Below are 14,687 nucleotides of genomic sequence, written 5' to 3'. Positions count from 1 at the left end.
TGGGGAAAATAAGTATTTAGTCAACCACTAATTGTGCAAGTTCTCCCACTTGAAAATATTAGAGAGGCCTGTAATTGTCAACGTGGGTAAACCTCAACAATGAGACTGTGGAGAAGAAAAAAACAGAAAATCACATTGTTTGATTTTTAAAGAATTTATTTGCAAATCATGGCAGAAAATAAGTATTTGGTCTATACCAAAAGTTCATCATAATACTTTGTTATGTACCCTTTGTTGGCAATAATGGAGGCCAAACGTTTTCTGTAACTCTTCACAAGCTTTTCACACACTGTTGCTGGTATTTTGGCCCATTCCTCCATTCAGATCTCCTCTAGAGCAGTGATATTTTGGGGCTGTCGTTGGGCGACACGGACTTTCAACTCCCTCCTCACCCTGTGACGTCAAAATGATAAGAACGGGGAGCAAAAATCCCAGAACCACACGAGGGGAACCTAGTGAATGACCTACAGAGAGCTGGGACCACAGTAACAAAGGCTACTATCAATAACACAATGCGCCGCCAGGGACTCAAATCCTGCACTGCCAGACGTGTCCCTCTGCTGAAGAAAGTACACGTCCAGGGCCGTCTGCGGTTCGCTAGAGAACATTTGGATGATCCAGAAGAGGACTGGGAGAATGTGTTATGGTCAGATGAAACCAAAATAGAACTTTTTGGGTTGAAACACAGGTTCTCTTGTTTGGAGGAAAAAGAATACTGAATTGCACCATACCCACTGTGAAGCATGGGGGTGGACACATCATGCTTTGGGGCTGTTTTTCTGCAAAGGGACCAGGATGACTGATCAGTGTAAAGGAAAGAATGAATGGGGTCATGTATTGAGAGATTTTGAGTGGAAAATCTCCTTCCATCAGGGCATTGAAGGTGTGACGTGGTTGGGTCTTTCAGCATGACAATGATCCCAAACACACAGCCAGGGCAACAAAGGAGTGGCTTCGCAAGAAGCATTTCTAGGTCCTGGAGTGGCCTAGCCAGTCTCCAGGTCTCAACACCATAGAAAATCTGTGGAGGGAGTTGAAAGTCCGTGTTGCCCAACGACAGCCCCAAAACATCACTGCTCTAGAGGAGATCTGCATGGAGGAATGGGCCAAAATATCAGCAACAGTGTGTGAAAAGCTTGTGAAGAGTTCCAGAAAATGTTTGGGCTCCGTTATTGCCAACAAAGGGTACATAACAAAATATTGAGATGAACTTTTGGTATTGACCAAATACTTATTTTCCACCATGATTTGCAAATAAATTCTTTAAAAATCAAACAATCTGATTTTCTGTGTTTTTTCCCACAATTTGTCTCTCATGGTTGAGGTTTACCTGTGGTGACAATTACAGGCCTCTCTAATATTTTCAAGTGGGAGAACCTGCACAATTAGTGGTTGACTAAATACTTATTTATCCCACTACATATCACGTTGCAACGTTATTCTGAACTTTTTTTTGTTTTTTTTAAAGAAACTACTCCGTGTGGAATGACGGTTGAACGATTCTGGCAACAACACGTCATTGCGGGACGATGCTTGAACCTTATTTTATTTTATTTTATTTTATTTTATTTTATTTTATTTTATTTTATTTTATTTTATTTTATTTTATTTTATTTTGTGAAAAATCATTTAGCGTCCGGTTGTGGCGAGTGGCGCAATGTATCCCACGTTTTAGGCAGGGCGCACCACGCTCCTTCACCCAGACAAATTCAAGTTAAAAAAAACAAACAAACAAACAAACAAACAAACAAACAAACAAACAAAAAAGTTAATTGAGGTGAAGATAATCTATAATAACGTCGCTACGCTGAAACCAAGAAAAATTATTACAAGTAGGGCCCGTTTACCCGGATGTAGGGCGGATACAACAGCCAATTAGATTACAGCAAAGGCGGTCCCACCAAGAACTCCAGTGGGATTGCATTAGTAGGCAGTTGTGAGTTCGCCATTTTGAGGCAGTCGAGTGAAGCTGAGGCTGAAGTCAAAGTACAAGCGGCCCTCACACGACCTAATTCAAACGTAGACGTTCTCCGGACAATCCTAGGTGAGACCACGACGTAAAAGACGCTTAAAAACATTACTAACTAATTTGTCGAATACTTCAACGGATAATAGATTTAAACCGTATGTTTTCCGTTGTAAAGGCTTGTTAGCTTGCAACGGCTAACCGACATCGTGGCAAGCTAGCAACGAGCAGCAAATTATTCCACAACATTATAACATTTAGGATTATACACTACGATAATCGTTCTAAAACCTGTCCGTTTATTTATTTATTTTGTCTGTATATTTGCTCTGTATCGATTTAACTGTGATTATAGCAATCGTTTGGGAGAATTTCTTGAGATGGCGTCGTAGTTTTGGACGAGTTTAGCATCCAGGCCTTTTTTTTTTTTTTCTTTTTGACTTGCAATCTATCACAAAATATTTTAAGTCTAGTGAGCTTTAAAATTCTAGCAATTTAATTGTGAACGAATTGGCGTAGCCTATTTAAAGTCTTTATTCGTCGTCTTTGCCGTAACGGGATGACATAAAATCTAATTTACAAAGCTTTTAGCTTTTTTGACCCCAGTATTGATATGTAATAATTGTTTTGTGTATTATATGTTTGACGCCCGCAACTAACGACTAGTGTAAAAACTGATCTGACAATTATTTTTCCATTCATGAGCTATTCTGAAACGTATTTGTCTCCTCATATTTAAAAGTAGGTCTTATTTCACATTGTCTTTGCAGTAAAATGCCTAAATACCATATGATTCAGTCACTGTTTTGGTTTGCCACACTAAAATAGGGATATTGAATAGGGACAAAAACTGTGAAAATTCCTTTTGGAAGTCCTATATTTGCAAAAAGTTCCATTAGACACTTGCAGAACCGGTTTGGTTGCATGCAGGACTAGAGAAAGCATATTTACTCTTGAGAAGCTGAAAATCCAAGGGTGTAGACATTTCAATGGCTTTAAAACTAAAGCTAGATCTCTAAAATTGTTAGCGTTTTTAAAATAGCAAAATTATTTGATTCGAGATTAGCCTTCAATGGTCTATGTAAAAATGAGGTACGGAATTGAGGCAATTGAAGTTTTAAAAATTATTTACATCCGCCCGCACATATTTGTTTAAGCTCATGTACAAACGTACGTGTCATTTATGGCCCTTAGAAGAGGTTGCTGAACTTTGGACCACTTTGTCATTCATTAACTTGGTAACAATTTAATGTGCGTGTTATTTTTGTTTTCCTGATTTTAACAGACCATGAGCGGCAGTCGAGTCTTCATCGGCCGCTTGAGCCCGCACGCCCGCGAGAGAGACGTGGAGAAGTTTTTCAAGGGCTTTGGACGGATCCGTGAAATCAACTTGAAGAACGGATTTGGTTTTGTGGTAAGTCTGCAAATAAAACTATATCAAAAGTAGAGCTGCCACAATTTTGATAGTCTGTTATTTTTGCCGTGTCAGTTATTCACATAAAAATCACGCTATTTACTGTTTCGATTACAGAAATCGGGGAATATTTTCAGTTTTTAAAAAATAATTTTTAAAATTTAATTTGATTATTGAATATTGTTAAAATACACTATTTACTATTTTTACTTTATTGAAAACATTTTTTCAAAAAAAAAGTTTTCTTCATTATAATATTTGGTGTATTTCCTTTTTTGTTTAATTTACAATTTTAAAAATTCAAAATGATCATATTTTAAGTGTATGGAAAAAATAAACTTAAAAATTAGATGAATACATTATTTAGATTGTTGTAATATAAGGTTTATTCATTTGTATTTTTTTAATTAAAAATACAAAGATAATAAACGTTTTTCACTTTTATTTTAAAATTTAAAAATGAACACGGGGAAAAAAAATACTAAAAACGTATTTACTATCATTGACGGCGATAGTCATCCACGTTTTTACTGAGCAAGTTCAAATGGATTGGTTGTCCGTCATTCGTTGTCAATGGCAGCTATTGACACTTAGTTCTCAGATTAACAATGTCTAAACAATGAATCAACTACCTCCACAGGAGTTCGATGATCACAGGGATGCTGATGATGCAGTGTATGAATTAAACGGCAAAGAACTGTGCAGTGAAAGGTGAGCTGCTTGCGGTCCGAAGTTCATATGCTGGTTTGTTATATTTGCTGCTCACATGGGCTTGTTGTTGCAGGGTTACCATCGAGCACGCTCGCTCCAGGAGAGGACGGGGCGGTGGCGGCGGCGGCGGAGGAGGTGGCGGGTCCAGAATGGGAGGCTTTGGTGGCTATCGGCCATCGCGCAGCAGTGGTTCAAGGTACGAAAGGGCTTTCTTAAAACGTTCGGAGTGGAATCTCTCAAGGTGGACATCTATTGCTGTCAATGGCAATGAAACATAATCATTCACTGAGGGGCAACAAAAGCCTGGTGCCCCGCCAGGTTTATAAATCACTGGAAGAAAGCCTGTGATTAGCCCACAAGTCGTGACAGCCCTAATTGCTCGTCAATGAAAATTATACCTACAGTGGGGCAAATAAGTATTTAGTAAACAACCAATTGTGCAAGTTTTCCTGCTTGAAAAGATTGGAGAGGTCTGTAATTGTCAACATGGGTAAACCTCAACCATGAGAGATGGAATATGGAGGGAAAAAAATCACATTGTTTGATTTTTAAAGAATTTATTTTCAAATTAGTGGAAAATGGTATTTGGTCACCTACAAAGAAGCAAGATTTCTGGCTGTCAAGGAAGTCCAACTTCTAACGAGGCTCCACTCGTTTCCTGTATTAATATGGCACCTATTTTAACTCATCGGTATAAAAGACACCTGTCCACAATCTCAGTCAGCCACACTCCAAACTCCACTATGGCCAAGACCAAAGAGCTGTCGAAGGACACCAGAGACAAAATTGTAGACCTGTACCAGGCTGGGAAGACTGAATCTGCAATAGGTAAAACGCTTGGTGTAAAGAAATGAACTGTGGGAGCAATTATTAGAAAATGGAAGACATACAAGACCACTAATAATCTCCCTCGATCTGGGGTGCCATGCAAGATGTCACCTCATGGTGTCAAAATAACAAGAACGGTGAGCAAAAATCCGAGAACCACACATGGGGACTTAGTGAATACCCTACAGAGAGCTGGGACCACAGTAACAAAGGCTACTATCAGTAACACAATGCGCCGCCAGGGACTCAAATCCTGCACTGCCAGTCGTGTCCCCCTGCTGAAGCCAGTACACGTCCAGGCCTGTCTGCGGTTCGCTAGAGCGCATTTGAATGATCCAGAAGAGGACTGGGAGAATGTGTTATGGTCAGATGAAACCAAAATAGAACGTTTTGGTACAAAACACAGGTTCTCGTGTTTGGAGGAGAAAGAATACTGAATTGCATCCGAAGAACACCATACCCACTGTGAAGCATCGGGGTGGAAACCTCATGCTTTGGAGCTGTTTTTCTGCAAAGGGACCAGGACGACTGATCTGTGTAAATGAAAGAATGAATGGGGCCATGTATCGAGAGATTTTGAGTGAAAATCTCCTTCCATCAGCAAGGGCATTGAAGATGAGACGTGGCTGGGTCTTTCAGCATGACAATGATCCCAAACACACAGCCAGGGCAACAAAGCAGTGGCTTCGTAAGAAGCATTTCAAGGTCCCGGAGTGGCCTAGCCAGTCTCCAGATCTCAACCCCATAGAAAATCTGTGGAGGGAGTTGAAAGTCTGTGTTGCCCAACGACAGCCCCAAAACATCACTGCTCTAGAGGAGAACTGCATGGAGGAATAGGCCAAAATAACAGCAAGTGTGAAAAGCTAGTGAAGAGTTACAGAAAACGTTTGGCCTCCGTTATTGCCAATAAAGGGTACATAACAAAGTATTGAGGTTAACTTTTGATATTGACCAAATACCTATTTTCCACCATGAAAAATCAAAGAATGTTATTTTCGGGTTTTTTTCTCCACATTCTCTCTCTCATGGTTGAGGTTTACCCATGTTGACAATTACAGGCCTCTAATATTTTCAAGTGGGGGAACATGCACAATTAGTGGTTGACTAAATACTTATTTGTCCCACTGTAAATGTTTGGCAATAATTTGTTTGAAAGATTCAATCTATTGTATTGTGGCATTAACTCACTGGCTGCCATTGGTGGCGATAGACGTCCAATCCGTTTGGACTGGGACAGTGATCCTAGTTCAACCAGATTTGACATTAATCTTTTTCATTGAAAAGCACTGAAAGGCAATTGTTGATGATTGGCATATTTGCGTAGGTACGGACCTCCGGTGCGCACGGACCACCGGCTGATTGTGGAGAACCTGTCGTCGCGCATCAGCTGGCAGGTAAGACCAATCTAGGCCTTTGCCTCTTATCCAAGCACCCCATTGTTAAATACTCTTTGATTTGGTACTAGTAGCTTGTTTTTCCAAATTGATGCAGCCTTTCAGTTTAGCCAATTGGCCGACTTTTTTTTTTTTTTTTTTTGTCTTCTCCCAGAGAGAGCGTGAGAAAAAGCAAGTAACTGCCATAGATGGCTAGTGTAATAAACAGCCTTGTATGGTTGTGAAAAGCGGGCGACGCGCGCGCAGGCTCCTCCTCCTCGGAGGGCTGGCGAGTGTGCCGCGCCCTCTCTCCTGGTTTTTTTCTGAATAGTGTCCATTTGGTGCCTCTCCTTACACGCAGTTGCCGCAGGTCTAAAGTCTTGGATGGGCCCCGGTAGCGGGCGAAAGTGGTCTAGCGCAGGATACGGTAGCCTTAGGAGGTCCGTAAGCCGGTCTGGAGGTTCTGTGGGCTGGCATCCCCGACTGCTGTAACGGAGGGCCACAACCGCCCTCTTTGGGGTCTTTTTCTGTTGCTGTGACGGGGTGTTGAGTGCCCCCTCCTTCCACTGCTACTACTTGCTCTCTGGTGGTTCCGTACTTGTGGAGGCCTGGAGGTCGAGGTCGTTTCTCGAGGGCTTAACACTGCATTGGTTCCCATTTGCTATTTGGACACGTGGCGCTTTGCTAATGTCTTCCTGGTAATGGACACGGTAAGTAGCATTACAACTCATGTGATTTGTGTTTTTGTAGCGGGGGCGTTCATGTTACCGATGACGCCCGCCGGGAGTCGACCACGGACAGCCCGACCGCTGTCAGGGGTGGGCAAATGCTTTGTTGGAAAGCAAGTCAAAACGAGATTTTTTTTACCAGCGAGTATGGAGAATAGTGCTGGGCAATCCGGCAAAAAAAAATCCATCTCAATTAATTAAAACTTGATTTCAACTAGCATTCTAACGGATAGTTTTTACTAATCTGTCCTGAAAATGTATAAATCTGGATCGATCAATTTATAGGTATAGCAATAATCGATTGAAATTAGGGCTGCCGCTATCGAATATTTTAGTAAATTGAGTAATCGACTGAAAATTCTATCGGATAAAACATTTTTATTTGGTAAAGAGCAATTTAAATATACATGCAAAAAACAAGACATTTCATCTAATATTGAACCATTTTCAGTCAATGTCTTTATTTTCGATGTACATTGTTGCAAACAGCCAGCAATTGCATCTCAGATGTGACTAGAATAAAAGAAAGACAAATTCACTTTTCACTGCTTTCACTCAAAAAAAACTTCTAAATCTTATTAAAAAAAAGATATATTTCTTACCTAAAAATGTAATAACGCTTGATAACACACATCACTTAAAAGCTAGGTGTTTTTCCCCACGTGTTTCAATTGAATTTCCATTTGTGTCGAGCTATTTTTAAATTCTAGATTTAAGTTAGTCTAAACTGTAAGTCCTGATAGGATTTGGAGTTTTTGCAGTGTTCAAAATAAAATGTATGATCATTGCTGTATTGGAGCACATTAGGGACTAGGGCTGCAGCTTTCGATTATTTTAGTAGTCGATTAATCTAGTTAGTTCGAATAATCGAGTAATCGTATAAGGAACATAAAAAAATTAAAATACCTGAGCTGAGCCTCAAACGGGATAAAAAAAAAAAAAGATCTATGTAGAACAAATGATCAGTTGGCTAACTTACAGAGCAAAAGTCCGCTAGCTTAAATGCTATAAAATGCTAACGTTATTTTTTATTTATTCATTTTTCTACAATGCTCTCAACAAATGGTTCGGACACATATTCCCACAAAAAACGGCTAAATATACCTATAAACTAAATTACAAATCCATTAAAAAATTTTTTTTAGTTCAAACAAAAACCCAGCGTATGTTGGTGTCAACAGGGAGCAGCTGGATTCAGCCATGTAAAATGAGGCAGACTAGAGGGAAGTGTATCCACCCAAATCAATAAAACTAAATGCGAACACTTTCAAAACAAAACCATTACAACACCACTTTAATTAAACGAATACTCGGAGCAGCATAATTTAATTCGAATCTTATTTTCTAATCGGATACTCGAGTTAATCGATTAATCGTTGCAGCACTAATTGAAATGCCAAACAACAATTCGACATATGGACATATCTTTTAGAAAAGCAGTTTTGCTCAAAAGAGTGTTTCATTCGAATGTATGAAATGTTTCAGCAACAAGATTGCTTTGTTTTACTGCTTTTTGGTGAAATGTTAGATTGCGTTAACTCTGTACATTATGTATGTTTAAAAAAATCCATCAAAGGGTCTTGAATCGAATGCTGGCAGACTTTGTAATATCGACGAATATCGTATCGTCCAAAGAATTGATATCGATAATGATATATAGGATCATTTCGTCCGATAATTACAAGTCACATCTTGAGATTTTGGGCGCTTTCACACTAGCACTGCTTGGTTCTTTTTAAACAGACCAGAGTTATTTTTCCTCAGATAGCTTCGTTTTGTATTCAAGAACGCCCGTTTGAACTCTAGTTCGGACCAAACAAAGGAACTCTGGTCCATTCAAAAATTGTAGGTAGGTCTCGGTCCGCTTCAGGCGTACGCTGCTTTGCTTGTGAATGCAAACGGAGCGGGGTGCGTTTATGCTACATTACGTGCATGCTCTATACTCCTCCCAGGAGGGAGCTATTTCCTCTTGCCTTAGTCCAATCAATGAGTCCACCTTTGGCTCACATGATGCTTCTCAGAAAGTTCGGTTGGCGCAGTGTGAATACTGAACCTTTTCAACAAGTCATTTGCAAGTGTTGTTGTGAGGTAGCTCTCCAACCGGACCCTGGTCCTTTTGGTCTAATGTGAAGTGCCGTAATGGTCAACTCCATGTGGTTCTTCTCATTCTTTACGATCAACAATCACAATCGTAGAATAGCCTAGGTCGAGCTTACACAAGAACACAATCTTCTAACACACAATAATGATTAAAAATTGAACTCGATGAATCAGTCTGTCGCAGCCATTGACAATCGGTAAGTTATGAGTAAACTCAGAAACTTTTATTTCAACTGAAAAATTTATCATTCACTGCCGACCCACACAAAACGGATCGGATGTCGATCAGTGAGTTGACAGGATTTATGAGTAATTTAGGCCTAGCAGCAAAATAAATGCAGCACTTGCATTAAAGCCCCTTTGCCCACCCCTGCACTTAAAAAAAATAAAGCTTTCCCACTCTACACGATAGGCCAAAAATGTACAAATTGTCCAAATGTGTGTCTTCACGAAACCAAAAAAAAAAAAAGTTTAATGGACTCGTTAAATTTACAGTAAAACACAGCATTGTACTGGCAATTAAGGTTTACTGTCAAACTAACAACAAATTACAGTTAAACAGCAAATAACTGTTTAAAGTATGTATGTATAACCGGTCTGATTGCGATGGTGACGTCACTGCAATGCTCCCCTTTCCAACTTGGGTTTAAATCAGCATTTTCACTGTGGCAGTTGAGTGTCCGGACCGCTGAGCAGTGAGCCCAGTCTGGCTTCAGTTGCCAACACTTAAGTCCTCAGGAAGTAAGGTTTCCTCTCTTTTAAGCACAGCCCTCCCTCCAAATGATCTACAGTAGCTCTGTAGTCAGCACGTTTGTCTGCCAAGATGACAGGAGAGCTCGAAAAAAGGCGCACAGTGACGTCACCATTAAGACCTGTTATATATGCATCACCATAGTTGCAAAATAACCTTTTTATCATGATTTTCAGGTAAGCCTGAAACCTTGTATAATTTGCGATTTTGTCGTTTTTGTTTATTTTTAATGGTCATATTCTGGCAGCAGCCCATATTATTCCATAAATTTAACAGGTTTTCTTTTCGTGTAGCTAGCGCACGGACCTGTTTCCACGGCAAAGTACCAACTGAGGGAAACAGCCACAGCATTCCCAGTGTTTTTATTCGCAGCACAGAATGCTGAGAAAGTACTATGCAGTGGAAAGGGTTTTTTACAGCGACATCTGTATATGTTTTTTTTTTTTTAAGTAGCTCCAACTAAATTTGTCTAGTCCAAGACAGTGTGACAGTCTGCACACTAGACTAGCCAGCTAGCGTGTGTATTGATTTTGTTGCCGTGTACTCATGTCTCTGTCCAGCAGGTGTGAACAAAAGTCAGGTTCCTGCGGGGCCGCTTTGCATTGCTCTCGTTCTAACTCGTGCTCTCACGCAGGACCTCAAAGACCTGATGAGAAAAGCCGGAGAGGTGACCTTTGTTGACGCACACAGGCCCAACAAAAACGAAGGGTGAGTGTCTACTTGGCAGGTTTTTGATTTTTAATTTTGCGACATTGAATGCTGATTCGTTTTTCGCTCGCAGGGTCGTTGAGTTCGCATCCCGAAGCGATATGAAGAACGCCATCTCCAAGCTGGACGGCACCGAGTTGAACGGACGCAAGATTAAGATCTTTGAGGACAGTCGAGGGTGAGTAACTCAGTGCCACTGAAACAGCAGTTTTAAAAGCAGGGTTAATGCTCTCCGTTCACCACACAGCCAACGGCGAATTGAAACTGCGTGTGGCAGGGACATTATATCCTCGCTATGGTGACAAAGTGACAGTTTCACAGATGGAAGTCGTAATTTTTATTTTTCAATTGAAAAACGGTAAATACAGTGATCCCTCGTTTTTCGCGGTTAATGGGGACCGCTCCTTTTCTTTTCAACAGTCAACCCTCAAACCTACGTCGAAATAATATGCTTCAATTCAGTGCCCATTTGTGGTCCTCCCATCGCGGATTACACGGAGATGAGTGTTTTATTACAGAGCTTGTCTCCCGCGTTAAGTCTCCGATCAGTCAGCTGCGGGGCTGGCTCCTCCCAACTCAATGCTGACCGAACTCGACTATATAAAAATGCGTAGAGGAAAATTAAACCACTAACTCCGTAGTCAGAGAGGCGCTAGATCAGTTTCATTTTGATGTCATTTCTGCCTGTTGTTGTTATCTAAAGATTTATTTCAATCAACTTTGCGACTGCTCGTAAAAGCCGAGCGTTCCTTCCCTTCACTCTTCTCTCTCGCTCCCGCGTGATGCGTTCAAATTGAGCGTTCACGAAAAAAAAAAGTGATCACAAAACGGGGTTCCCGAGAAGGTAGAAGTAAATAGAAGTAGAAGGTAATCTCGAAATTTCCGCCGGCGAGCAATGAGTTTCCAGTTCAGAGGTAAATCGCGCGGGTGATGACATAACACATGCGACTGCTCCATTCTATGCATGCGTAAATTTACGCAAATGCAGGCGTACCTTGCAGAAGCGATGGGGCCTTACGCACCTTAAGCGTAGCGCGAACAGGTATAAAAAGTTGGCAAAATACCCTGGAGAAAATTATCTGTCCTAGTGTAGATGTAGCCTTAGAGGCTGTACGTGATTAGATGGGACATCTCTATAAAATCCTGCTTTTTTTTTTTAACTGACAAAAATCCGGGATGTTTGAAGCGCGAAGTAGCGAAGGATGACTTTATTCTTTTAAAATATTAGAAGATAAAACTGCAAATATTCCCTTTATTTAAAATGTTCATTTTTTTTTAATCAAAAATATCAACTTGAGATAGTTATTGGGGGTAATAACCATTTTGTTTTGTATTTTTAAATATAGATATGAATATGAAAAAAATAATGCTTAATAATAAAATATAAGGTCGTGAATTGCGACCTGGCATCCACATGTGGACATGACGTTATGGGTCATATAGGTCACACTTGTACTATACCAAATGTTAATACATGAACCAAAATGTGATGTCCATGTATGAGGACGCCAAGCCCTAATTTTTTTTTTTTTAATGACCATAAGTAGTCACTCGTACTATAATTAGTTAATATGAATTACTATAAAGCATAATTGTGTATTTCAATCCTTGCAATATTAAGGGTACTTGGAGAATGCCTTTGTTTGAGATGGTAATATGGGTTAAACTCAAAATCGACAAAATGCTGTGAATCAAGTCAGGCGAAATGGCTACTGGTTGACATTAGTGCTGCAACGATTAATCCAATAACTCGAGTATTCGATAAAAAGATTCAAAGTAAATTTTGCCGCTTCGCATATTCGTTTAATTAAAGTGGCGCTTTAATGGTTTATTTTGAAAGTGTGTGCATTGAGTTTTATTGATTTGGGTAGATATACTGCCCTCTAGTCTGCCTCATTTCATATGGCTGAATCCGGCTGCTCCATGTTAAGACCAACATAAGAGAAGTTTTTGTTTGAGCTAATGTTTTTTTAATTGCATTTGTAATTTAGTTTATATGTATATTTTCTGTGGGAGTATGCGTCTGAATCATTTGTTAAGAGCATTGTATTAAAAAAAGTCAGCATTTTAGACCATTTAAGCTAGCGGATTTTTACTATGTAAGTTAGCCAATTGTTCTTTTGTTGTACATAGATGTTTTTTTATACAGTTTGAGGCTCAGCTCATATATTTTAATTTTTCATGTTCCTTATCCGATTACTCGATTATTCGAACTAACTAGTTCATCAAATAATCGATAGCTGCAGCCCTAGTTGACATAATAGCTGTTTTCAACGCAATAGATTGATCATTTGTAGTAATAAGACTACCGGGGGACTGACTTATATGAATTAGCCTTTGGGGACAAGGGTTGGGATTTAAAATTTGCACCCGAGCAGCCTGGGAAATGGCACCCATGTTTGATCATTTTGCTGTCCTTTTTTTTTTTTCCCGGCAGCCACAGCCGAAGCCGCTCTCGCTCCCGTTCCCGCAGCCGCAGCTACTCGCGCAGCCGCTCCCGCAGCCGCAATCGCTCCAGGAGCCGCAGCCGCTCCCGCACGCCCAGCCGCACCCCGGAAAAGAAGCCGGCAGGCGGCGGTCCCAAAACCGGCGACCGCTCCCCCTCCCGCTCCAAATCCCGGTCCAAGTCCCGCTCCAAATCCCGGTCCAAGTCTCGCTCCAAATCCCGGTCCAAGTCGCGCTCGCGCTCCCGGTCCCGTTCGCCTCCACCGGCTCAGAACAACCAGTCGCGCTCTCGCTCCAGGTCCCGTTCGCGATCTCGCTCGGCCTCCGCCGAGAGCAAACACTGAGAGGCGGAAAGGCGTGTACGTGATTGTCGTTGTTCAACTCCATGGAGGGTTGCCTTTGTTATCCTTTTTCATTTTGGAATTCTTAGTTTGGACGTGCTTCCACAGGAAAGTCCTGCTTGTTTTCTTTGTGTGCCCTTTCGTATAGTTTTAATTCCATGTTTGCATCAAGTGTAGCCATTTCCATGCGGGCTTCATGCTTTGAGATGACATTGTATTTACCACACTTACCTAGATTTGTTTGGACTGTGACGCGTCTTCAAGAGATTATTACACGCGGGACTCTTAATCAGCCATTTTGTTCAGAAAAATTCACTTTTTCTTGTGAAGACAAAACAAGTGACTTAATGTTTTGTGGTTTTGTGAATTGTGAGACTCGCATCATTCGTCATCTTACAAAATAAACTTTTCACAAATGATTGGAGTCTTGTGCTTTTACCTACACTAAAACCTGTTATACAAGGTGAAATTAATTTATCATACCTGTCATTTTGTGACCCCCTCTAAATTTTTCATTGATAGACTTCTGCACTAAACTGTATAATGACTGCCATTAAAAGACATGGCTTTTGCAGCACAGCATGTGATGACTACAGAACAAAATACAAGACCTGTCGCTTATTCAACACTAGGCGTGCGCTCGTATGCATAGAAGACTATTGCAACATTTTTTTTTTTTTTTTTAACTCTCCATATCATTTGCTTGGTGCAAAAAAAATCCCAACACCATACTTATGATGGCGTCACTGCCACCTACTGTAGTGGATGTGCAATTACTTAATACACCTGCAGTTACATGTTTTGAGACTTCTCAATTTAACTGAATGAGAAAGAGTCCAGATTTTTACAAAGGGTATAGTACAGCTAACGAAACAGCTCCACACAAGTGTCACACGCCCTTCAAAAATATGGGCCCATGGAAAAATATGGATGATTAAGATAAATTTGAAAAGCTAAATGAGTGTTGTTTTTAATGTAACTAAAAAGTAATTTGATGCAATGGATGGCGATAGTTCCCAATTCCATTCAAATCCCCAGTTCAATCGGATTGGACATCTTCCGTCGTCAATGGCAGGCAATAAATTGAAGCTTGACGGTATTTTTGAAAAAACCTCTAGGTAAAATTTATGGAAGAAGGAGGTTATCTATTCAGGTATTTCTGTTTGTGTTTGAGATAACTCAAGAACCAATAAAAGGATTATTAACAAAATTGCAGGATATGTCATTTGAAACTGTTTCGAAGAGGTGATTAAATTCTGGGCTAATGAGGTCAAAGGTCAGAGGTGAAAAAAGGAATTTCATGGCAACTTGTTTGGTATTGT

General features: G+C 40.4%; 1 protein-coding gene across 1 annotated transcript; it reads left to right on the top strand.

The window, feature by feature from the left end:
* Positions 1-1,893: 1,893 nt before the first annotated feature.
* On the top strand, positions 1,894-13,784 carry srsf5a (serine and arginine rich splicing factor 5a). The gene is made up of 8 exons (XM_057860129.1): positions 1,894-2,044; positions 3,252-3,380; positions 4,021-4,091; positions 4,165-4,287; positions 6,244-6,313; positions 10,506-10,579; positions 10,653-10,757; positions 13,017-13,784. The coding sequence occupies exons 2-8, from the start codon at positions 3,255-3,257 to the stop codon at positions 13,366-13,368; spliced, it is 921 nt and encodes a 306-aa protein (XP_057716112.1). The 5' UTR covers positions 1,894-2,044; positions 3,252-3,254; the 3' UTR covers positions 13,369-13,784.
* The last annotated feature ends 903 nt before the right edge of the window (positions 13,785-14,687 follow it).

Source organism: Corythoichthys intestinalis, chromosome 15, assembly GCF_030265065.1.
Source record: "Corythoichthys intestinalis isolate RoL2023-P3 chromosome 15, ASM3026506v1, whole genome shotgun sequence".
Lineage (NCBI taxonomy): Eukaryota > Metazoa > Chordata > Actinopteri > Syngnathiformes > Syngnathidae > Corythoichthys > Corythoichthys intestinalis.
Note: the sequence above shows the minus strand (reverse complement) of the source record. Positions and strands in the feature narration are given on the sequence as shown.

Coding starts and splice junctions, on each gene's coding strand:
- srsf5a (XM_057860129.1), top strand. CDS start 3,255: ATGAGCGGCAGTCGAGTCTTCATCGGCCGCTTGAGCCCGCACGCCCGC. Junction 10,580..10,652: donor AGGCCCAACAAAAACGAAGG/GTGAGTGTCTAC, acceptor TTTCGCTCGCAG/GGTCGTTGAGTTCGCATCCC. Junction 10,758..13,016: donor ATCTTTGAGGACAGTCGAGG/GTGAGTAACTCA, acceptor TTTTCCCGGCAG/CCACAGCCGAAGCCGCTCTC.